General features: G+C 45.3%; 1 protein-coding gene across 7 annotated transcripts in view; it reads left to right on the forward strand.

Moving 5' to 3' along the window:
- TNC (tenascin C) overlaps positions 1–25,406 on the forward strand; it is a 79,149-nt gene that overhangs the window by 20,762 nt on the left and 32,981 nt on the right. For 5 of the 7 annotated variants that reach the window (XM_083721569.1, XM_083721563.1, XM_083721565.1 and 2 more), the window contains exons 2-10: positions 5,311–5,903; positions 7,913–9,505; positions 11,055–11,318; positions 12,577–12,692; positions 12,796–12,952; positions 15,917–16,186; positions 17,664–17,849; positions 18,258–18,347; positions 21,318–21,581. In XM_083721569.1, the coding sequence (XP_083577695.1) occupies positions 5,441–5,903; positions 7,913–9,505; positions 11,055–11,318; positions 12,577–12,692; positions 12,796–12,952; positions 15,917–16,186; positions 17,664–17,849; positions 18,258–18,347; positions 21,318–21,581 (3,403 nt within the window). In that variant the 5' untranslated portion in view covers positions 5,311–5,440. The remainder of the gene's footprint in view (positions 1–5,310; positions 5,904–7,912; positions 9,506–11,054; positions 11,319–12,576; positions 12,693–12,795; positions 12,953–15,916; positions 16,187–17,663; positions 17,850–18,257; positions 18,348–21,317; positions 21,582–25,406) is intronic. The other 2 variants (XM_083721564.1, XM_083721568.1) reach the window with 1 other exon arrangement.

Genomic DNA, 25,406 nt, shown 5'->3' on the forward strand with positions numbered 1-25,406 from the left:
TCCTTGTGCCCTCCATCTTTCCCAACATCAGGGTCTTTTCCAGGGAGTCTTCTCTTCTCATGAGTTGGCCAAAGTATTGGAGCCTCAGCTTCAGGATCTGTCCTTCCAGTAAGCACTCAGGGCTGATTTCCTTCAGGATGGATCGGTTTGATCTTCTTGCAGTCCATGGGACTCTCAAGAGTCTCCTCCAGCACCATAATTCAAAAGCATACATTCTTTGGCGATCAGCCTTCTTTATGGTCCAGCTCTCACTTCCATACATCACTACTGGGAAAACCATAGCTTTAACTATGTTAAACTATAGTGATCCATGAAGGGGAGGATTTCATTAGGGGATCTTATTCCCAGCCCTACCTGGAGATGCCGTGTGACCTTCTGAATGCAGCACAGGTGCTCTGCCACTGAGCTATTGCCCTTCCCCTCATAGATAAATTTGTCAGGTAATGACTGAGCACCTTTGTCTATAACAATGCAAAAGCAGCAAGAGAGGTTATTGTTGGCATGCCTTCAGCCACTGTTTCTTCTCAGTTAGGAACATCAGAAGAGCTCTGTTGAGTCAGGTCATAGTCCCACCTTTTATTATTAGCAGATAGGGCTTTTTGACTATTTACTTATGACTGATATTCTCTTCTAGTTTGCTATTGTTGATCTTCGTGTTTTATTTGCCTGAATGTGTGGTATGGATTTTCTGTTGTGTGAGTCATTCTAAGACCTTTTAAAAAGAAAAAAGAAAAAAGAAGCAGCAATGAATGAATTAAATGACAACAACTGCAATGATGATTGGAACATCCTAGGAACATCAGAAAAGCCCTGCTGAATCAGATTAAACACCCATCCAGCTCCACATTGTGTTCTCACAATGGCCAACCAGATGCTTCTCAGAAGCCCACAAAGAGGACAGGAGTTCAACAGCACCTGGGTATGGTGTATACTTGAGTATACAGGGTATACTTGAGTATGAAAGTTCACATTCCAGATCCCTGTCATTGTGAAGTGGATGTGAATATATATTCTTGATGCTTGTCCCAAATACCCACTGCTGCTGATAATCTCTGCCTTCAAAGAATAGCTCCCATCAGCCACAGCCAACATCATCAATGATCTGGGGAGATTGAAGTTGAATTCCAGCAATATCCAGAGAGATAAATGTTCCCCATCCCTGCAATAAAGTAAAATAACATGGGAAAATCCTATTTTTATTTTTATTTTCCACTTTCTCCATACAGTTGAACCATCGAAGGCAGAGAGTCTTTTACCCATTAAGAAAGAGCAGCCATGGCAATGACATATCAAAAGTCTTCTCACTCCTGCTGCGTCAAAAGCTGCAGTCCTCTCAATCTGCCTCCTCTTTCCTTTTCCTTTTTCTTTTAAAAAACCCAAACCCTTTCAAGACACACTGGTCCCCCCCCCCCCACCAAGTGCGAAAAGATGGCCTGTGGCCCAGAGTCTTTTGGCAGCAACTGGATCTACTAGCAGATTTTCCTTAAGCAAGGCAAGCCATTTCAAGCTGTTCCCCATGAAAGCCTCCTCTGACTGCCACTGTTCATTTTTGTTAATCTGCTCTAATGAGGTCCCTTGCATCTCATTGGAGCATGCACAAGTGAGTTGACCTCACTGGTTCCTCCAAGTTCCCACACCAAAGCGCTTGGCAGTTTGAAATATATAAGCAGAGAGAAATTGACCTGAGTTAGAGAAGGCTGCCGAACAAGAACATTGGCACTTCTGTGGCAGCTTTTTCAAACCTGATGCCCTCCAGATGTTCAGAACTCCAATTCCAACTGGCCCTAATCTGTATGGTCAATAATAATGGGAGTTGTAGTTCAAAACATCTGGAGGGCACCAGCTTAGGGAAGGCTGTTCTATGGGCTCTGATTATATCCAAACTCTGGTAACCTTAGGACTTAGCTGAAGGCTTCAGGTTGAGGTCTCAAGCCACAGAACCACCTTCAGGCAGAAAAGGGAATAGGTAAAAGGTAAAGGACCCCTGGACGGTTAAGTCCAGTCAAAGACAACTATGGGGTGCAGTGCTCATCTTGCTTCAGGCCGAGGAAGCCAGCTCTTGTCCACAGACAGATATCAATGACCTGCCTTGGTATAAATGAGTTTTCTATTTTCTACATCAGTGAATATAGAAACCTGCGGCTCTCCCAGTGTTGTTGAACTCCATCAGCCCCAGACAGCATGGCCAATGGTCAGGGATGATGGGAGCTGTAGTCCAATGGCATCTGGAAGACCTCCAGTTCCCCACCCCTGTTCCATATGATTTAATACTATGGGGAGTATATGAAAAGTTTTACCCATGCACAGTGCATTCTGTTTCATTAACAATTGTGTCTATATTTGGCTGTGTATTGTGTTGGATTTTTTTTTGGCAGGGGGAGTCTCAAGAAGTAGCTCATTTAACAGCTCATCTCAACATCCCTGACAATTGTTTGTACTGGCTGGGGTGAAAGGGAGTTGTAGTCCAGGGCCACAGGTTCCTCATCCTTGTTTTAAGCTACATGGTGGCTATTGCTGCATCTTTTGACAGCTAATTCCATGAGTTACAATCTTGGTGGATCAAGGGAATTCTGTGGACATAGTGCATCTTGATTTCAGTAATGCTATGGACACTACCCCCATGATATTCTTGTAAGGAAGCTACTAAAATGTGGGTTCCCCAAGGTAACTGCATTTGACCAAACCTGATAATACCCAGAGTCTTCTAGATTATCTATCCCATGCATCTAGATTCTTTTAGAGTATTTCATAAGAAGGCCTAATAATAATAATATCTTCTGACCAATGGAGGCTGATCCTCATTAGAACTGGTGGTGCAGAAGGCTGGGATCCCAACAGCAGGTGCCACCAGAGTCAATGACAGGCACAACCAGAGCCAAAGATATAGGTAGAGTGAACTAATTGTTTTCTTGTTCACCTTCTTCTCTCAGTTGGGTTCTACAAAAAGGGAGGAGGAAGCTGACAGGCAGGGCCACTCCCTGCAATGGTTGGAAGTAGAAAGGCAAGGAGGTCTGGGATGTGCTGAGGACAGACTGAGGTTGGTAGGGCAATGCCCCACTAGCCCCAATAAACCAGTCTCCACTGCTTATGGTTTTCCTGCATGATGCACACATACATTGATGCTAACAGCATCCTGGCAGAAAAGTACTCCTGTTGAGATTTGACAGGCATACACTATCCATACTTTACAGAAACAACTAAAGGCGTTCTTGTTTTGACAAGCTTTTTCAACTGGATGAAAAGGTATCTGCCTTGGGTGTTCATTTTGATGTTTTCTGTAGGTGCTTAGAAATACTTTTAGTTGTTTTATGGTATATCTGTAAATTGCCCAGAGAAATGTAAAAAAGGGAGAGCAATGCACAGCCTCCCCACCAATGCAATGGGCCCCCAAATTCCCCCCAACCTAGGCTGGGCTGACCCAGGGAACATCCAACCTGGATCTGGCCCCAAATCAACTCAGTGGTAGGGATGGTTTTAAAATCCTAATTATAAACATGGCTGTGAGGGGCAAAGGAAGGAGGTGCTGTGTGTCCATCCCCTCCTCTTGACCACATTGCAGAACAGGAGGGTCCATCCTGCTGGGTAATGTTTCACTAGCACATTCCCTGAAATGATCGTGCTGGCGTATCACACACCTGCAGCCTGCTGGTTTAATCACCTTAGGGTTCAATCCTGCTCAGTATTAATGTGCTCTTGTGTGTATCATCTGGGAATAGATGCATAGATGAATAGCCAAATCTTCTTCCTACCTGATGCTTCATACCCTAACAGCCCTGGCCACTTTGGAATCCTTGACCCTGGGCAGTCTAGAACTTGCTCGCCTCAGCCAAAGCCTGGATCCCCCTCCATTGGCCCTGTTTTGTTCAGGATGTGGACTTTGACTGAAACCAGTGCACAGACCTAAAATTAACAACAACAACATTCTGTCTTCCTGATTGATGGAGCTAGAGGTATCATGAGCCCACCTCCTTGGTTTAACATCTCTCTAAGCATACTTAAGTAATTATGGGCACACAGTGGCCTCTCTCTTGCCTCTCTTGTTTCAACAGAATTAATCTGCTGTGCCCCAGGGGCTCTGTGTTTTATTATGAAAAGGTAAACTGAGATACCAAGAAGTAATTGGCAGAAGCCAGTGCCTTAGGATTTCCCGATTTTCACTGGAGAAATGTTGGAGGGTATGGAATTGTCTGACCCCTGAGCCGTCTGAAGACAACCCTGTCTAGGGAATATTTTTTTTTTAAAATGTTTCTTGTTTTATTATGTTTTAATATGTGTTGGAAGCTGTCCAGAGTGCCTAGGGCAATGCAATAAGATGTGTAGGGTATGAATAGGAAAATTATCAATATGGAATGGGATGTCCCTCGTTTCATTGGAGAAATGTTGGAGGGCATGCAAGGGGGGCAAGCAATAACAAAGCCATCCAACTTAACAGTGCAAAGTGTGGGAAGGTTCAAGCTACCCTCATCTTCAGGAATACAATTATGGATCTGAGAAGTTGTTTTGCTGCTCCCAATGAATGGTATTTATTCTTTACTGCATTTGAGGTTTCAATATTATGTACTGGATTTCTATTTCTTTTTTTATTTATTTGAGTGTTTGTTTGAACTGAATAGTGTGGTAGAATAACAACAAGAGCAACAACAATAGATGCAAAAATGGGTGTGGCAACAGATGTAACTCTTACCTTCTGTACAGTTGGCTACATCCCAACCGTGCCAAATATGCACACAAACATAATCCAGTCAAGCAAGAGGCATTGTAATAGTCCATGGACTCATTCCAGCCAAGCAAAAGCACTCAAGGGAGGACATGGAAAAGGACTGGTGATGGGCATGGCCTAGGGAGAGTGGGTGTAGCTCAGGAAGAGTCCAAAGTGCCAGGTAGAGAGACCTTGAAGGCTGCATTTAGCCCCCAGACCTAAGGTTCCCCACCGCAGGCTAATATTTCACGAGCCACACAAAGGCCTCATCCAGATGATGAGGACCTTCCCCACCAATCAAGGAAGCTCAGAAGGACACATTTTCTTCTAGATCAAGCCAAGGGGTGTTCACCCATCTGTATTCCATATCACTTTCTAGATTTGGTTCAAGGTGCTGGTGTTGACTCCACAACAACTTAAATGGTTTGGGCTCAGCATATCCTAGAGTCTGCATCTGCCACTCTGTTTCACCACAGTTTTGAAGGTCTTATTCAGTTGCAAACTGATCGCTTCTGAACTCACTGCTGACCTCTTCCTGGAGGTCAACCACCCTGTCATGATATTGGTTTCACAGAGAAGTAACTTGCTCCATGTAACTTTAACTGTTGCAGGACCATTGATAGGAGGGAGAGCTGATCGGCACAATCACATCGAAACGAGCTTTTCTCATTGTTCCTTTCTATTGTGAACATAAAGGAGATTTGAAGCCATAAGAGAATTCCCAAGGAACTGAACCTCAACATGGGCCTCCATGTTTGGGTACTGGCCTTGGTGACCATCGCTTTATTCCATCAACATGTTCATGGTGGACTCATCAAAAGAATTATTCGGCAGAAGAGGGAGGCTGGACTCAATGTCACATTGCCGGAGGACAACCAGCCTGTGGTCTTTAACCATGTCTACAATATTAAAGTCCCCGCAGGCAACCTCTGCTCTGTGGACTTGGACTCAGCAAGTGGCGACTCAGAACTCAAGACTCAGACTGAGCAGGACAAGCAATACCAGGAGCATACATTGAATGAGGAGAACCAGATTGTCTTCACACACAGGATAAACATCCCACGGCGGGCTTGTGGCTGTGCAGCAGCCCCTGATATCAAGGATCTCCTAAGTAGGTTGGAGGAACTGGAGGGACTGGTGTCCTCTCTGCGAGACCAGTGCACCAGTGGATCCGGGTGCTGCCCCAGTGGACAACCAGCAATAGGTATGGCAAAGCAGATGCTCCAACTCCTGAGCTGTGGCCCTTCAACAATGTAATGACTGGGGTGCTGAGTTAGGAACAAAGGAAGCTGCCTTATGCTGAGTCAGACCACTGGTCCATCTAGTCGAGCATTGTCTACACTGACTGGCAACAGCTCTCCAAAGTTTCAGGCAGGGAGCACTTCCTGTCCTACCAGGAGATGCTGGGAATAATAATAATAATAATAATAATAATAATAATAATAATAATAATTTATTTTTTATACCCCACCCATCTGGCTGGTTTTTGCCAGCCACTCTGGGTGGCTCCCAACAGAATTAAAAGCACAATAAAACATCAGACATTAAAAACTTCCTGAACAGGGCTGCCTTCAGATGTCTTCTAAAAGCCAGATAGTTGTTTATTTGCTTGACATCTGATGGGAGGGCATTCCACAGTGTGCCACCACTGAGAAGGCCCACTGCCTGGCTCCCTGTAACCTCACTTCTTGCAGTGAGGGAACCATCAGAAGACCCTCGGAGGAGGACCTCAGTGTCTGGGCTGAACAATGGGGGTGGAGATGCTTCTTCAGGTATACTGGGCCGAGGCCATTTAGGGCTTTCAAGGTCAGCACCAACACTTTGAATTGTGTTCAGAAGCATACTGGGAGCCAATGTAGGTCTTTCAGGACTGGTGTTATATGGTCTAAACTACCACTACCACTCCCAGTAACCAGACCAGCTGCCGAATTCTGGAGCAGATGGCCCAGTGCATGCAGAGCAGATGTTATACCACCAAGCCATAACAAAAGGTGCTATTGTTGTGGGATTCAGAAATGCTGCACAATAAACTGCAGATTCCTCAGATGTCTGCTGTCCTAAAAGGCTTTCAATCTATTAGGTGGACCAAAATAAATAAATCAGGAAAGGAAGTTGTAGTCGAGAAAGGCCCATGATGGATAACAGGTACAGGGTGCAATTGTTTTATTTGTTCATTCTCTTTAATAATGTATACCTCACATTCCCAAATATTTCTTCAAAGAGCCTACTTACACATTCAGAACACAAAATGCATAGAACATTCAACATTTAAAGGGGAATCAATATTAAATCCTATTAGCAGTCACAAAATAAACCCCAGTGTGGCTGGTACTTTTCCCTGTTTAAAATGGTGTGTTGTGAATAGACGGTGGGTAGCTAGGGATTCTATCTCACTTTTGTGCAATAAGTTGCATTCTGGCCATGCAAAAGTGAGAGGTCTGTACACACACATCACAATTCTCCATCTCCCATCCAGGCAAGCAAGAAGCATTATCAAAGAAGCATTCCAGCCACCCAAATGTACTCAGGCTGGGTGCAGCCTGTGGGAGGGTCTATGGTCTGGAGAGAGTCCTTTTGAGGGCCAAAAAAAGAGGCATAGAGGGTTGTGTATAGCTCTGGAGCCTGTGTTTCCCACCCCTGGGTAGGTGGATAGACTATATACAAGGAGGTGGTACATAACAGTTAGGAAGCACTTGGTATTGGCTATAGGCACCCTACTAGAGGACGGGCCTTAGCAGGAGCATGGTCATACAGGCCCCTGTTGTCAGCCCTTTAAAAGCATTCTCCATGCACCCTTCATCCAGTGAGCTCTGAACAGGCTCGAAAAGGCCACACGAAAACAATCCCTCATTCACACATACATTTGCAGTTATTGAGATTCCTCCCCACCATGTTTTTTCAGTGCAGGTTTATGAATCAAGGATGCCAAGGAAGGCAAAAAAGTCAGCGAACCAACTTCTCATTATCATTAATTGCTTAATGCCACGATAAGAATGTAAGTGGGTTACAAAAACAGCTACATAAGCATCCAGGCAACCACTGTGATAACAGGATGCTGGACTAGATGGGCTGTTGGCTTGATCCGGCAGGGCTCTTCTCATGTGTTTATATTAACGGAGGGAAACTTCTAATCCATTATGTTTTCTGGTGCTTCTTTGTTAGCCATTGCTGTATTTTTTTATGATGGCCTGCTTCCTTGTTTCACTGGCACAGGTCACATTGATGCTACTCCCTACTGCAGTGGACGGGGAAACTACAGTAATGATGTCTGTGGCTGCATCTGTGAACCTGGTTGGAAGGGCCCCAACTGCTCTGAACCAGAATGCCCCCAGAATTGCAACAACAGAGGGCAATGTGTCAATGGCAAGTGCATTTGTGATGAAGGCTTCACAGGGGAGGACTGTGGGCAACTGACATGTCCTGGGGACTGCAATGACCAAGGCAAATGTGTTGATGGCAAGTGTGTGTGTTTTGATGGCTACGCCGGGGAGGACTGTAGCCAGGAAGTTTGCTTGGTGCCATGCAGTGAGAATGGGAAATGCGTCAATGGGCAGTGCATCTGTACAGAAGGCTTCAGTGGGACAGACTGCAGCCAATCCCTGTGCCTCAATAACTGCAATAACCGTGGGCGCTGTGTGGAGGAGGAGTGTGAGTGTGATGAAGGTTACACTGGAGAAGATTGCAGTGAGCTTATTTGCCCCAACGACTGCTACGACCGTGGCCGTTGCGTTAATGGGACCTGCTATTGCGATGCTGGGTTCACTGGAGAAGATTGTGGGGAAATGACTTGTCCCAGCAACTGCCATGGGAATGGTCATTGTGACAAGGGTTCGTGTGTATGCTATGAAGGGTTCATGGGGGATGACTGCGCCGACCGGAGGTGCCCCAAAGACTGCAACAAACGCGGCCGTTGCATTAATGGACAATGTGTGTGCCATGCGGGTTTCCTGGGCCTTGACTGTGGAGAAGTGAGATGCCCCAGTGACTGCAACAACCACGGTCGTTGTGTGAATGGCCAGTGCGTGTGCAATGAAATGTACATGGGAGATGACTGCAGTGAACTGCGGTGCCCCAATGACTGCAACAACCGTGGCCGCTGCATCAAGGGGCAGTGTGAGTGTGATGAGAGGTTTATGGGGGATGACTGCGGAGACTTGAAATGCCCTAATGACTGCCACAACCATGGAAGGTGTATCAATGGGCAGTGCGTGTGCAACGAGGGCTTTGTGGGTGAGGACTGTGGGCAGCTGCAGTGCCCCAATGACTGCAATGACCGGGGACGCTGTGTCAATGGCAAGTGTGTGTGTGATGACGCCTTCACTGGGGTGGACTGCAGTGAACTGCGGTGCCCAAAAGACTGCAACAGGCATGGTCGCTGCATCAATGGCCAATGTGTGTGTGATGAGGGCTACACAGGGGAGGATTGTGCTGAAAGGACCTGCCCCAATGACTGCAACAACCGTGGGCGCTGCATCAATGGTGTGTGTGTTTGCAATGAAGGCTTTGTTGGGGATGACTGCCGAGAACTGGCCTGTGTGAACAACTGCAGTGGCCGAGGCCGTTGCATGAACGGGCAGTGTGTTTGTGAAGAGGGCTTCACCGGGGTAGACTGCAGTCAACTGCAGTGCCCCAAAGACTGCAACAATCAAGGGCGCTGCATCAACGGAGTGTGCATATGCGACGAGGGATACCAGGGACAAGATTGCAGCGAGCAGTCCTGCCCCAACAACTGCAATGATCTCGGTCGCTGTGTCAATGGACAGTGTGTCTGTGAAGAAGGTTATGTAGGCGATGACTGTTCTGATGGTAAGTACCACCCAAACAGTTACCATTATGTGCATGGGTTCCCAGTGAGAGGCAAGGTGGGGCAGTTGCCCACATGGATGAACCATCCTCATCATTCTTTTATTTGTTTTTATTTATGAAATTTTAACAGCTTTTATGCACACATTGTACTGTATTCATCACTTCTTTTCCAAAGACTTCCTAATCCATCTCTCTGAGGCATACTTTGGAAATCTTGATCTGCTGCATATCCTCATATTTTACCCATTATCATTTCAAGACTTCCTTTTTGATGTTATCTGCTACTCATATGTTAACTCCTACTTGTAGGTTAAATTGTATATTATACCCTGTAAGATAATCTCCAAAACATCTCCACTCTTTTCTTATCTTTAACTCATCCTTATTCCTTAGTTTTGCCATCATGGTTACTAATTCTATGCATTCTATCCATTTGTTCTGCCAAATTTCCTTTGTGGGTATCTCTTCTTCTTGCCTTTTTTTTTTTTTTTTTTGCATATACTATTCTAGCTGCAGTGGTTGCGTACAAAAAAAATATTGAGTGCCTTTTTTGAAATGTCATCACCTATTATCTCTAATGGAAAGGCCTCTGGTATTTGGGGAAATGTGAGTTTGAGAATCTGTTTTTAATTCTGTGTGGATAATTTACATGAGCATATTTGCATGACCACCACATATGGATCAGGGTTCCCTCCACGTCGTGGCACTTCCAGCATAAATTAGACCCTTTTAAATACATTTTCACTAATTTTTCTGGGTGTCAAGTACCACCGGTACATAATCTTTTGTAGTTTTACTTAATATTTTGTAACCAATATCTATGGCTCATTTTGTCATTGGCCCATTTTGCCCCACACTTTCTAGGCAGAGGTTTGCACTTTAAAGTTCCAAGCCTGAGTACACTTTCTTTTCCTCCCCAGAGCTTTCCCTATGAAAACCTGCTCTTTAAAACTGAAGTGCAACAAAAAGCAATTTGGGTTTTCTGTGGATTTCCGTTTCCTCCAATTCAGCTGTAAAGAGCAGGTTTTTGTGGGGAAAGCTCAGGAGCAGCAACAACAAAAAGAGCACTTGGACAGAGCTTTAAAGCATGGAGGGGAAGTAAGAGAAGGCTAGAGTGAAGAGAAAAACAACCTCCTCTCAGCACCCTAAACAAACTGTTTCCAGGATTCTCTGAGGGAAGCTGTTACAGTTTAAAGTGCTATGATACTGTTCTAAATGCATAGTGCAGATGGCTTCAAAGTTAGAAACAAGCTAAAGGTTCAGCACAAACATTTAATAGAGATCTCTTTTAACTGTACTGTGTTGAACAGCATAGGGTCTAAAAACAACAACAACAAGCAATATGAAATCCAGGTTCTAGCGTACATAGGGTGCTGGTGGGAGCCATCAGAACCCTTATTCCCTACCTACAGTCCAAAATGACTACCCTGATCATGCAGCCTAGCCCTTAGCAGGGCAAATGATCTGTGTCTCAGTGTTAAAAACACATGCCATTTGATTCTCTGCCATAGTACATGTTTTTATTTTATCTTTTAATTTCTCTTGTTAGTATTGCCTCCAAAAGATCTGACAGTTACAGATGTGACTGACAAGACTGTCAACCTGGAATGGAAGAATGAAAATGTGGTCACTGAATACCTCATCACCTACATCCCTACCGGAACTGGTGGCCTAGACTTTGAGTTCAGAGTGCCTGGGAACCATACATCAGCCACCATCCGAGAGCTGGAGCCTGGTGTGGAATACTTCATCCGTGTTTTTGCCATCCTGAAAAACAAGAAGAGCATCCCAATTAGTGCCCGTGTAGCCACTTGTAAGTACATTAAAGCCCAGCTGAGCCATTCAACTAACTCGCTTGTCTACAAAACACTTACCTTCCTGTAAAATCAGGATGGAATACATGAATGCACTGCTGTTTGCTTCTATGTTATTGCTTCTATGCTATGAGCCCAGATGTAATTAAGTAGGTACTAGTTGGGGCAACCATCATTTCCCCTGGTTCAGAAATCCTTTCTCCAATACTAGCCAAGTGCAAAACACATTTTATTTAGAAAAGGAGGCTGGTCCAGTAGGGTGAATGGGGCCTGACACAGCCCTGCCAGCTCTCACCTGCCTACCTTTTTTACTTAGGACCAGCCCAGAGGGTAGAACTGCCTATCAGCTTCTTCCTCCTAGTTCTCTGTGTTGCCCCTTGCAGAACAAAGCAGGAAGGCGCTTCATCAGAAAGCCAAACCTGAGTGAAGGCAATGCTCTTACTCTGGAATGACAACATGTAGGCAAAGGGGGGAAATGGGCCAAGGAGCAGAGCATGAAAAGATTTAAGCCATTTTTACAGCCCCCTCCCTCCTGCCCTGTTGATATTTTCACCCCCTCCCATTTTCTAGAATCTCCTGATCTGATGTTTTCAGAAAAGAGGGGGTGGAAACTGCTCTTCTCTTCCACTCCTGACTGCCTGCCTGACTCTGTGTGTGGAGAGAGTCTTATCTATGTAGTGACTAGATGACTGAGTGGGAGCTGTAACACTCATGTAAGCCAGAAGTTCTTTAGTTTGCAGTAGCTATTAGAAATAAAAGAAGCTATGCTTCACAGCTAGCTTCCGCGTTATTTATTCTCTGCTGAGTCTGGTGCTCACAATGCACAGTTGTGAGTCCAGTGCACTGAGACCTGCTTTCCAGAACTGGAAGGTCTCTGAAAGTGCTCCAGTTGCCTAGCCCAGTTGGGGCAGAATCAGTTATTGAGCCCAGTCGCTGACATCGGTTGAAAGGCGTACCCTCACGCCCCACCCCACATTGCAAACAGGAATGTGGCCTTTTGCAACCTTCCAATGAGTTGATGGATTTGGAGGAACTGCTTTGTTTTAGTCCTAAATCCTGGGCCTTCCTCAAGAATGACAGGGGAAAGATTTGATAGTGTGTTCCCAGTATGTCGGATTTCTTCTTTGTAGCTTACTGGCTTTCAAGTAGTGTTCCAGCATATAGTGTTGGGGGTATTTCAATATATATATTTTAATGAATATGGTTTGAATGCTGAAGCCATGCCTCATGCATCTGCTTTCTGCTATTGCTTTCCAGATTTGCCCGCTCCAGATGGCTTGAAGTTCAAATCTATTAAAGAGACATCAGTGGAGGTGGAGTGGGACCCCCTGGACATCCCATTCAGTGGATGGGAGATTGTTTTTAACAGCCTGGTAAGGAAAGATATGACCTATGAGTGGGTCCCTTGTGATGTGAAGGGTCCTGGTTACATTTCTTGCTTCTTTAAATTCCAATTGTTTAACTTATGCATTGCAGAAGGAGGAAGACAATGTGGGAATCAGGAACAGTCTAAAGAAGCCTCAAACATCGTATCTGCAACCAGGCTTGGCACCAGGACAACAATATAATGTGTCTCTTTATGTTGTGAAGAATCAAACCAGAGGACCTGGCCTCTCCAGGGTAATAACAACAAGTAAGTAGCAACTGAATGTGATTAGCCTCTAGGTGACTGTGCCAGTTATTAGTTTGACTATTTAGTGAGTTGCTTCTCTTGTTTGTTGCGAGAAGAAAATAGATAACCTGGGAAGGTGAGCAAGCAGCAATGCTGAGAGAAAGCTAGAATGGATGGCATTTGCAGTGGATGACTGTAGCAACTGTCAAAACTGATAGTTGCTGCAATCTTCAAGAGGCTTCTCACCAAACAAAGGATGAGCAAGGTCATCAACAAAAGCATAATGAAGTACTCTATATCCAAACCACAAGCATTATCACTGGAGAACATTTTAACACTAAAGACTACTTAGTTGATTTGAATCTATTTTTCCCAATAAGGTAAAGGTAAAGCTACCCCTGCCTGTTTGGGCCAGTCTTGCCAGACTCTAGGGTTGTGCGCTCATCTCACTCTATAGGCCGGGAGCCAGCGCTGTCCGCAGACACTTCTGGGTCACGTGGCCAGCGTGACAAGCTGCATCTGGCGAGCCAGCGCAGCACACGGAACGCCATTTACCTTCCCGCTGGTAAGCGGTCCCTATTTATCTACTTGCACCCAGGGGGTGCTTTCGAACTGCTAGGTTGGCAGGCGCTGGGACCGAACGACGGGAGCGCACCCCGCCGCGGGGATTCGAACCGCCGACCATGCGATCGGCAAGTCCTAGGCGCTGAGGTTTTACCCACAGCGCCACCCGCTATTTTTCCCAATAGAGACTGCAATTGCAGAATACTGAAAAATCAGTGCTCTTTCCATAGTGAGAAAATGAGATGCCAAGGTCTGACAGCAAACACTAGAGCCTGTGCTGTGAAAGGGAAGGGAGAAAACAAACCAGTCAAACCAACCTCTTCCTCTTAACTTCCACTGCTGGAAAAGGCCCCATGCAAGAAGAGCTCCTTCTTCTCACCAGACACCCTGCCCCTCAACAGCTGCAGAACACTCCAGATGGCCCAACTCAAACTTGGGCAATATGAGACTGTCTTTATCTGACTCAGTCAAAGCCTTAGCCTGCCCAAAAGCAGTTCATTTTAAAATTCAGGAGTTGGATAACTGGTGTATAATCTTATTTAAAGGGCCTGTTACTTTTTCTGTGCACATTGGTGTCTTCTGCACAGCAAAGTTTCAAGCTGGGGGACTTAGAATTACAGAATCATAGAACTGTAGGGTTGGGAGGGACATCAATGGTTGACTAGTCCAACCCCCTGCAACACAAGAATCATATCTAAAGATTCATTGACAGATAGCCATCCAAACTCTGTTTGAAAACCTCAAATGAAGGAGAGTCCATGACTCCCCAAGGTAGTCCATTCCATTGTCAAACAGCTCTTACCACCAGAACTTTATTCCTAATGTTTAGTCAGATTCTCCTTTCTTGTAATATGAATCCGTTTGTTCAGATCCAACCCTCTGGAGCACCAGAAAATAAGCTTGGTCCACCTTCCGTGTTACAGACCTTCAAATATTTGAAGATGGCTATCATTTCACCTCTCAGTCTTTTCTTTCTGAACATACCCATCTCCCTTCTTTCTTTAAAGAAAGCTCCTCAAGTCTTTCCTGATCCTCTGGGGAATCTCTGGTCCACCCACTGGTCAGGTTTCACCCATTGGTCAGTAATCTCCTTAGAGCTCAAGGAACAAGATGAGGGATCTGGTTCCAGCAGGTCCACATGGGAAGAACCAAGTCTCCTCCTTGGAACTCCTGTGGTAGGACCACTTGGCACATGAGAATTCTTGGTTTGGGGCATGATAGCCAAGGAGCAAGTCATGGGAGTTGAAACCTTTCTCACATGTCCTCCCTTCCTCACCTCCACAATGTAACGGGCAGCAATTGGAAAGATAATTTGCTTCTCAGAATTGCAGTCACCTAACCTCTCACATAGGTGGGACACGGGTGGCGCTGCGGGTTAAACCACAGAGCCTAGGGCTTGCCGATCGAAAGGTCGGTGGTTCAAATCCCCGCAACATGGTGAGCTCTCGTTGTTCGATCCCAGCTCCTGCCAACCTAGCAGTTTGAAAGCACGTCAAAGTGCAAGAAGATAAATAGGTACCGCTCCGGCGGGAAGGTAAACGGTGTTTCCGTGCACTGTTCTGGTTTGCCAGAAGTGGCTTAGTCATGCTGGCCACATGACGCAGAAGCTGCACGCTGGCTCCCTTGGCCAATAAAGTGAGATGAGCGCCACAACCCCAGAGTCGTCTGCGACTGGACCTAACAGTCAGGGGTCCCTTTACCTTTAACCTCTCACATAGTGTGGCTACTCATTTCATAGTGGGGAGGAGGCCTAATTGAAAAGCAAGGGCTGGGGGCCCACTGACAGCCTCCTTCCAGATGCCCCACAAGAACTGGGAGCCAACACTGTTGGAGAGACTAGTGAGATAATATTGACACACATTGGGATAGGAAAAGGAAGAGTACAATGGAACTGTGGAGGATGTAGAGCCATCCGTTGAAAAAACTATCTCTCTGTATTTCTGTTGGGTCACCTTCCTGCTGTGTCTAGATTCTTACAGCAGTAAAGAGGAACAATAAAGGCACTTTATGTCACTGCAGTTCTCCTTGCTGCTGCAAAAAGAATATGGATTTCCCCAGAGGGTTAGTGAGTGGGTTAGGGAAGGGGGGGGGCTCTCTGCATGTGCCTGTAGCAACTGTCAGATTGAATAGCTGCTCACCACATGTGGAAAACATTTTATCAAGTTTTATATGTTTTATTAGATACAGTACAGAGAAAATTAGAAAATGTGGTAAATTAACTAGCCAACTAATTAATTAATTAAATGAAAATGAAGACTGTTTTGAGATGGAGATGTATGGTCTCTGCACACCCCCACCCCAGATAATTTTTGCAATTCATTCAAATTTATTTTTGCACCCTTTAAAAAGCCTATTCATCAAAGAGTTGTATGGTATCCAAATATTCTAAATCCCTGTCTCATCCTTTTTCGTACTCAACAGAGCTTGATGCCCCCAGCCAGATCGAGGCAAATGATGTTACAGACACTACAGCACTGATCACATGGTTTAAACCATTGGCTGAGATTGATGGTGTTGAGCTGACTTTTGGGCCCAAGGATGTCCCAGGGGACCGAACAACCATCGACCTCTCAAAGGATGATAGCCAATACTCTATTGGGAATCTGAAACCACATACTGAATATGAGGTGACCCTAGTGTCCCGACGTGGGGATATGGAGAGTGACCCTGTGACGGAAACCTTTGTCACAGGTAATAAGTGGTCAGAGTTCACCTACCTACCTACCATGGTTTCCAGTGTGGCAGCGAAGGATGCAATGGTGTCCTTGAATTATAACTTTGGTGCCAATAGACCCACTGAGCTCCCTCTCACTCAATGCCCTTTTAGTCATGAGGTAGTGAGGAATTTACTTTTTTTCATCCCTTGAGAACTGCATAGAGCTGGGGGAGGAAGTTGGAAGACAGACACACTTTCCCACTTCCCTTTTCAGCTCGATGTGCTTGTCAGGTCTTGTATTAATTGTACTGGATCTGACTTTCTCCCAGATCACTTGGCAAAGCAAAGTGTATGATCAGAGCAAATTGGCAAACCATAAGCTACAAGTTGGGACCAGGCTGGTCTTCTCTTGCTGGAGTTCTTGCCTGAATAGCAGCTGATGACTTTTGCTCCTTTGGCCAATGGTTGGGACCAGAGTGTTCTTTTCCATTACCTGCTTCTACAGTTCCAGTTCAAGAACTCCAACAGGTAGTTGGAGCAGGGTGTCCTTCAGTCAATGGATGGGTCCAGGCTAGTCTCTTTCTTGACATGACGTTCTTCCTGGGAGACAGGGGGAGCAGCCCCCCAGCGGGCCTTGGTCTATTGGCTGATTGCAGAGGCCAGTGCGTGTTGCCCTTGAGCTCTGCAAGCTCAGAGCAGACTTCTACCAAGTACCAAATCCATTACTTTTAAAACTATCTACTTTCGGAGAATTGATTCAATCCTTTTTTTACTTTTCTGACAACAAATAACTGCCTTGGAACCATGGTGCACTGCAGAACATTATGGAGCAATCCACGGGGCACATTCAGTGTACTAGTTAAGCCTTTGAGCATCACTATTGCTCCACATGAACTGCAGATGTGCACCAAAGCTCACCCAAAGCGCATCTGCAGAAAAACTTCTCTGGAAATGCTTGGGAGTACTGGGAACACTGGTGTGCCACCACATTGAGGAATCTTTTGAGAATCTTCTGAGGAACACCAAGGCACCCTGGGATTTAATCCAAAAACTACTGCTCTATCACAAGGGTGGGGAACTTGTAGTCCTGCAGTCTGCAGATGTTGCTGAATGCCAATCCTTTTCAGTACCAACCAGCATGGCTAATGGTTAGTGTTCACTGGGATTGTAGTGTAGCAACACTTGAAGGGCTACAGATTTCCTATCTATGCTAACATACCAAGCTTGAAAGTATTGGGTTGTATCCAACTAGGTTCTACTCAGGGTAGACCCACTAAATGTCCATTAATGCCGATGAGTCTACTGTGAGTAGGCTTGGCACTGGGCAGAAACCACTGTGCTGTTAGAAAGAGATAGTTCATAAATGCTGAACCAAATCTGAACAGAGCAGAAGGAAGTTTGCCCATCACTAATGGGGAACATGTCCTAACATTTGTTAAGCCCAAAGCTTCCCCTGCAGTTCTGCATACACAAACTTTGCTAACAGTTAACCACCTTCCTTCTTCTGCCCAGAACTGGATGCTCCCAAAAATCTGAAACACCTGTCTCAGACAGACAACACCATCACGCTGGAATGGAAGAACAGCCAAGCAACACCAGAAGCTTACAGAATTAAGTATGCCCCCATTTCTGGTGGAGATCATGCTGAAGTCACAGTACCCAGAAGTGACCAAGCCACAACCAAAGCTACACTCACAGGTATGGTTCACCTGAAAGGTAGTCAAGTTACTGTTGGACCAAATGTCTATATACGTTGCATGGCCTCAGGCTTGGATTGCATTCTTAAGACTACAAATCTTATCATGCAGGGCTAGTTATAAGACTACAAATCCTATCATGCTGTGGCATTCACAAGTTCTTAATATCTTTTATTAAATAAAAGAGGGGACACCTTTTTGACTGACAGAGATGGCAAAAAATATATGTTTAATATAAAAGATAAATAATTGCACTTTTAAAATCTTCACAACTAAGGTTTTATTCCTATGAAAATGTATACTTGTTTAATATATTAATTGATTTAAGAACATATAATTAATTGAAACTTCTTTCATCAAATGGCAAAATGAATAAAGAGCTATTTCTGTTGTTGCTGTTGTTGTTTAGGTCTCAGGCCAGGAACAGAATATGGCATTGGAGTGACAGCTGTGAAGCAGGACAAAGAGAGCTCTCCTTCCACTATTAATGCTGGAACTGGTAGGAAAATGTCTCATCTTCTTTATAATAGGAAACAAATTGCCTGCCAGGAAGCCCGGGGCTGTGGATTGTATGTGTAGCCAGGCTTCAGTGCCCTCTTCAGACACAGAAAGGAATAGCAGCAGTGATCGACTAGCAGTACAAAGCCTTTGGATTGTCCAGATTTGATATAAATACTTTCTCCATCTTCCCCAGCTTAAGATACTGATGCCTGGGTTCCTGAGCCACAGAATACATTATGCAGGTCTTAAGTATTGTCACCCAGGGCTGCAGCATGACCCTGACTGTGACAGTCTCCATTAAACACTCAGCATTACAGGAGTAATGAAGCTTTTCCAGCTCAAGGGATGCTTCCCCTCAGGGGCATCCCTTTTAGAGATGCACGCTAGTAGTGGGTGTGGCCAGAGGCAAAAAGTAGGCTCCATTCCAGCTTTGCAGAAGTGAGAGGTTTCTAAACACACACATACCTTTCAACATCCTCCATCCAGGGAAGAAAGGGGAATAATCACAATTCAATGTCACATACGATTCAGGCAAAAGCACTTGAAAAAGTCACAGGGCAATGCTGCTGAGAGATGGGCATTGAGGAGAAGGTATGGCCTGGGGAGGAGTCCATGCCCTGGGGAGGAGTCCTGTGGGCTGGATAGAGAGGCTTGGAGGGCCACATTTGGCCCCTGGGCCCTAGAAAAATAAGGGGAGCCAGTGAAAACAGGAATCATTATAAGTATTATTATCATTTATTTTTTCTCTAATGGGCTGGCAGTTAGTGAAACTGTAGACCATCACCACAGCCCACTTAAACCAGGACTTGCGTGTATAGTTGGGGTTCCCTTCTTGTGATATTGGTTTCCAAAACTTGTAGACAGACCTCTTTGAAACCCACATTTTCCCCATTTGTATGTAACCCTGAGCCAAATAGTGGTATGGTGCAAATAAGCAAATGTGCAGGTTTCCAGAGAGGAGATCATGGCTGCCTTACACCTCCCTGCTCACTTTGCTGCTATGCTTAGCTAAACTGTGGTTTGGCTTAGAGGGTCATTCAAACCTGGACTTGTGCTTTAACTCTCTCCACAAGCTGTAAACTATAGAGCAAACCTGTATGAGCTCGTGGTCTGTTTGGAGAGAGTAAATCCTGGCTCAATGCTTGGATGACATGCTGAGCCAAACCATGGCTTAGTCTGGCACAGCACAGCACCACAATGGCTGGGGAGAAGCAAATTGGCTTCATTCTCCTGTCAGGGAGCCTACGTGTTTGCTTATTACATACAAACCCGGCCAGTGTTTTTGTTGGATGCAGTGTGCATTCACATAGGAAGTGCTAAATTACCTTGGGCACCAGGTGAATGAACATTCAGAATATCCCACATACTTTCCCAAATGATTTTTCTGCACTCTTAAGAGTACAACTCACATTATCTAGATTAGAACCAATACCTTTTTCAATGCAGAGAGAACTACAGAGAACAAAGTTCCCAGAACTGAACTAGACCAGTGATTTCAAAAAATGGATAAATATTGCGCCAACGTTCTGCGGATATATGTACATTTCAAAATTGCAGAGAGAGCTTGCTAGGCTCTGTCATGCATAAAGCCACGTAAATTTGGAGCACACTGCACTCTTTCCTCCTGTATCAGCAAATTTCTAACTGGCACTCTGCCTGTCCTGGAATAGAGAGGGGAGTCAGAAAACTGGTATGTGGGTAGGGCTGTTTTACCTCCCTCTTGAAGCCACTTCTGAAGAGGACATTGGCATGGACTAAAAAGTTTCTTTCAAATCACTAATAGTGGTGGTCAACCAGTGGTTGTCACTAAGCCAGGTCTGAACTGCAGGCCATCTGCTCACCACTGTATCTTATATCAGGAAATGTGTCCCAAAAGCGCATACAAAATTGCAGCCAAGCAACAGGATCTATCTAAGGGTTTGCAGAGGCAACACTGTTTGCACAACTAACAATTTCATCATAGGGCAGGGATGGGGAACCCTTTTCAGCCCGAGGGCCACATTCCCTTCTGAGCAACCTTTTGAGGGCCACAGGTCTATGGAGTCGGGGCCAGATACAGAAGTATGTTGAAAGGCAATTGTAAATGCCACCATTATACAGTTTCTAGACACACATACCCCTCCATCTCCTCCATGTAGGCAGTCTGATTGCATTATTAGAGTTCAAGGAAGACACATTTTCACCAGGCAGAAAGACTCAAGGAGTTTGTGAAGCAAGACTAGTGAGGGCTGTGCCCTGGGAAGTATCCCAGTCTTGAGGGTTGGAGAGAGAGGCCTTGAGGGCTGTGTTCAGATCCCAAACCTGCCAAAGGGGATTCAAAGATTTTAAAAGAATGGTATTACTCTTTGAATATCCATGGGATTGTTACACTGAAGAGGATAAATACTTACTAGATGTAATGTGTTTAAGGGTACAGTATGGTCACATTAGCTGCTTAAAATGCACTGGGGTCATTTTGCCCTTGCTGCAATTCAAACGTTGGTGACATGGCTGAGATGGCAATGAGGGGGTGTCAAAACCTGTCCCCCCACGGGATCACTGCATGGGCCTGGATACCTGGCCACAATGCTGCCCACCACAGAAGGTGAGCGGACTTGTACCATACTGTTCACTTTGGGGGGGGGGGTATCTGTACCCAACATGCATTACATTTTTTGCTTCCACACCCCTGCAACCCCCACAACCCTTTTGCAACCCTTTCAGTAAATTAGGAGGAAACGTTTCTTAAGCAATACAGTACCAAATGTTTGGGAATCTTCCAATAACAGTTCTCAGTAGAAGGAGACTCAACCTCTCTATGCACTTTTTACACAGCTTGTAGTCCAGAAGAACAAGATCAACAGAATATACTGCTCCAGCTCCACCCAAACACAATTGTTCATTAACTGAGCCTTGTTAAATAGATTGATCTACATGACCCAAAATGGTCCCTCAACTCTACAATTCTCTTATTTCTCTTTGCACACAGATCTGGATCGTCCCAAGGACTTGGAAATCACTGATCCTACCGAGACAACTCTCACTTTGCGGTGGAAAATACCCCGGGCTAAAATTGATCGCTATCGCCTTACTTACATGACCCCTGATGGGAGGAAGAATGAAATGGAGATTCCTGCCGATAGCACGTCTCACATCCTAAGGTCCCTAGATGCTGGGACAGAGTACACCATCAACCTTGTGGCAGAGAAGGGCAGGCACAAGAGCAAGCCTGCAACAGTGGTTGGCTCTACTGGTACGTGCCTTGTGTTTGCATCTCCCCAAATAGGTTCTTGGATTGCACAATGGTTTACAGCCCATGGCTGAGGGCCTGAAGCCAATAGCCCCTTGTACACTGACCCTTTGGCTCTGACCCTTCAGTTCATGCCTCCAACCAAATTGTAGGCTTAAATTGCTATGGGGTGTAGGTACAGCAGACAACAAAAAAAAAAAGACAGGCAGCCCATAATATACCTTTTCTGCCATCAGCCCCACTTCCCTCTTGCTCCAGCTTATGTTTGCATCATTTTAATGTTTCAAGAGTTCCAGTGGGCAGGCACATGAGCAGCAAATGTGCTTTGACCCCAAAGATGAGACCTGTAATACGCCTCTTTTGCAAAGGATGGAACCAGGACACTGTGCAGTTATTTGCATGGCGATTCAAGCTGCCACATTAAATAGTCTTCTAGATTGACTTGGGACAGGCTAGGGACACTGAACTTAGCCCTATTCACACCTTAAATTTAAAGCACCATGATACAACTTTAAATAGCCAATTTAAAAACAATCTGGGAACTGTAATTCATTATGGGTGCTGACATTTCTTAGAAGACCCTCGTCCCCTTGCAGAGCTACAGTTTCTAGAGTGGTCTAACAATCAACCTCTCTTCACTGGGAAGTCTGGGACTGGTAGCTTTGGGGGAAGCTATGACTGTTTAACATGGTGCTATAGTGCTCTAAATGTATGGTGTGAATATGGCCCTTGTCATGCAAAAGCTCATTCACTGGGAGAGAAACCATCAAAGGCACAAGCTTACATCTGATTAATGTTTGCAGCCATAAATATGATAACAGCATCTTCTTTCTAGGAAAGAACTTTTCAGGAATGAGTTTCCCAGCCAGCCACTCCAAGTCTTTAGCTCCAGTTTTGGTGGTCTGTGCAGCTAAAGAAGTAACAAGATCAAAGTTTCCTTCTGTACATATTTACAAGATGTGCCTTGATATTCAGATTAGTGTCTGGATGTTAATGAAATCCCCATTGTTCCTTTTATGTTTCAGCAATAAAAAATAGAGTTCTTTGATGGTGGGGGACTGGCATGGGCAGCTCATTAACACCACATGGAAGGTTTTTTCTTCACCTCTATAGTCCCATCTGGTTTTGAGAACCCAGGACAGTGAAATGCAGATGTTCCCCAAATTAGCACATGCTCCACATTTCCCCCATTTAGGTATTGAGTACTTAGGGACCACAAGGAAGGGAAAGGGCTTTCTTCTAGAGTCTCATATCCAATACCAATCATTTGAAAATTTCAAGGCAGACAGTTTCTTTTAACCATCTGCCAAGGCAAAACTCTAAAAAATGCACATGCTATAAATAACTGGAATCTCTCTGCATGAAATAAATTATTGAGTACGTAAAGGTCTATTGTGGAAAGGGATGGTGGGAAGGTATTCATTGCTCTCATCTTGCCTAGTTTTATCTGTCAACTTCTATATGAGGAAGGTCCAGATTCTGAGGGGCATTCCCATTCCTGCTCAGTGGTAGGGCACCTGATTTGCATGCAGAAGACTGCACATTCAACCCCTGGCGTCTCTAGCTAAGGCTGGGAGAGACTCCTGCCTGAAGTCCTGGACAGCCACTGCCAGTGTAAACTATACAGAGTAGATTGAGCAATTGTATAAGGCAGCTTCCCATCTTCCAGAGGAAAGGGCTGTAGCTCTGTGGTAGAGCACATGCTTTGCATATAGAAATTCCCAGCTTCAATCCCCCAGAATTTCCAGGTAGGGCTATAAGAGACTCTGGCCTGAAACCCTGGAGAACTGTTGCCAGTCAGTGAGTTGTATTGAACTGGGAGCACGCACGCCCATTTAGATCAAGGAATCCAAGTTAGCCATGTTCATTAATTACAGTAGGTCTACTCTGAATAGGACTTACATTGGTCACAACACTATGTAGACAATACTGAGTTAGATGGGCCAAAGGTCTGACACAGTAAAAGCCAGCTTCCTGTGTTCCATATTCTTCTAGGGATTGTATAAACGAGATCTGAGCAAAAGTTGTATAAACAAGTGAGCTCAGATGTCCAAATCTGGACATTTCTGGCATCAAAGCCTAAACCACCTAGGGTTTTCTTGTTTTTTATTTATCAGTGATCGTCAGCCCAGAGTTATTTCTTCCACACCCACCTCTTCCTGCTGGACAGGGGCGCCAACTATAGGGGGCTCTGAGTGCCCGAGCACCCACATCGCAGGGCTCTGACTCAACATCTGGTGCCTCATGAAGCACCGGAAGTCATGTCCGAGGCCCTGTGAGACCTCAGAGATGCCATCCTAGGCCTTGTGAGGTCTCAGAACCTGACTTCCGGTGACACGGGAAATCGGGTTCTGAGGCCGGGGAATGTGTGTGACATAAAGATGTCACATTGCAATGTGACATCATGACGTCACGGGCACTGGGCACCCATAACCTGGGGCCCAAGTTGGTTCCGTGGAAGTACTGATAAGTACAGGAGCTCTTGCATCAAAGTTCTGCTAGCCGCTGTTCTGTCTCCCTCTGCCTCCAAGTGAAGTTGTGCTTGTCCCAATATATAAGCACCAGGAGGACCATTCAAACAAGGGCCCAGAAGGATGCCGGGATGTGACTCAGGGAGGTGATGGTTCCCTTATTATATTCCCTTGATTGCCTCTAAGGCAAGGAATCTTCCATCCTGAGCCAAATCATACAAGACATGTTGCTTCACCCCTTCTGCTGTGAAATGACACTGAGTCCCTTTGTTCTCCTTTAGCATCAGGCAGCTTGAGTAACCCAGGCTTGGCTTTCTGAATTGGCTTCTGTGATTCTTAAGTTGATGTCCCACAGGAACAACCCATGGAAGCAAAGATGGGGGCCATTTGATAGCATTCCTTCAAAGCAAAACATGAGTGGGCTTTTAAGAGCTGCAGCCGATGTCAGTCACACTCTGGGAAATAAGGAGCATGAATAACTTAGGTACATTGATTTTAGTGGGTCTACTCTTAGCAGAACTTAGTTGGATTTGTTTTGTGGGATTGGGGTAATAGAAAAAGAAATGGTATGAATAGTTCCAAGGCCCTGATCCAGATTAAGTGAGATGGTCTCAAATCCCACTGTAACAACAGGGATTTAAATTGCATTTCCTCCTTGAAGCTCAGGGTGACACACATTCCCTGCCCCACCAGTGTTGTCTTCACAACATCCCTGTGTGGTAGGGTAGACTTAGCTTCATAGCTGCAGCTTAGGATTTGAACCTGAGTCTCCCCCACCCTTTTTCTGGCATGCCAATCACTAGGACACACTGACTCTCCTTCTGGTTAACTCCTTCTGCTCAAGGACCACAGACAGACTGAAGTATAGTTCCATTTGAGACAAAGACAGTCAAAGTTCTACTTGTTTTCATTAACATCAGTAAAAATGCTTCATACTCTTCACCTCCTCAGCAGCAGGAAGTTCCTACTCCATTGTAAAGGGTTGGCTGATTCCTGGGAGATAGAAAACCACTGCATCTAGGCCCTGTGCTGTCAATACTAACAGCCACTCCCTGAGGTTTCAGGTCCATCTCTTTAGGTAGAAAAGAAGACAGATTTACCCCAGTCAGCATCCAGGAAAGCATTCCCATCTGGTATGATTTAGGGAGATAGGAAGCTGCCCTAAAGTGAAGCAGACCCTTGGTCCATCTAGCACACTATTGTCCCCAATTGCCTGGTAATAGCTGTCCACTCAGGACACATTCGTTGCCCTACCTGGAGATGTTCGGGGTTGAATCTGGGACCTTCTGCATGCAAGGCAGATGTTCTCCCGATGAGCTATGGCTGAAGTAACAGTGAGGGATCACTTTTAAATTCT

The sequence above is a fragment of the Podarcis gaigeae genome (genome assembly GCF_964106915.1).
Source record: "Podarcis gaigeae genome assembly, chromosome: Z".
Classification (NCBI taxonomy): domain Eukaryota; kingdom Metazoa; phylum Chordata; class Lepidosauria; order Squamata; family Lacertidae; genus Podarcis; species Podarcis gaigeae.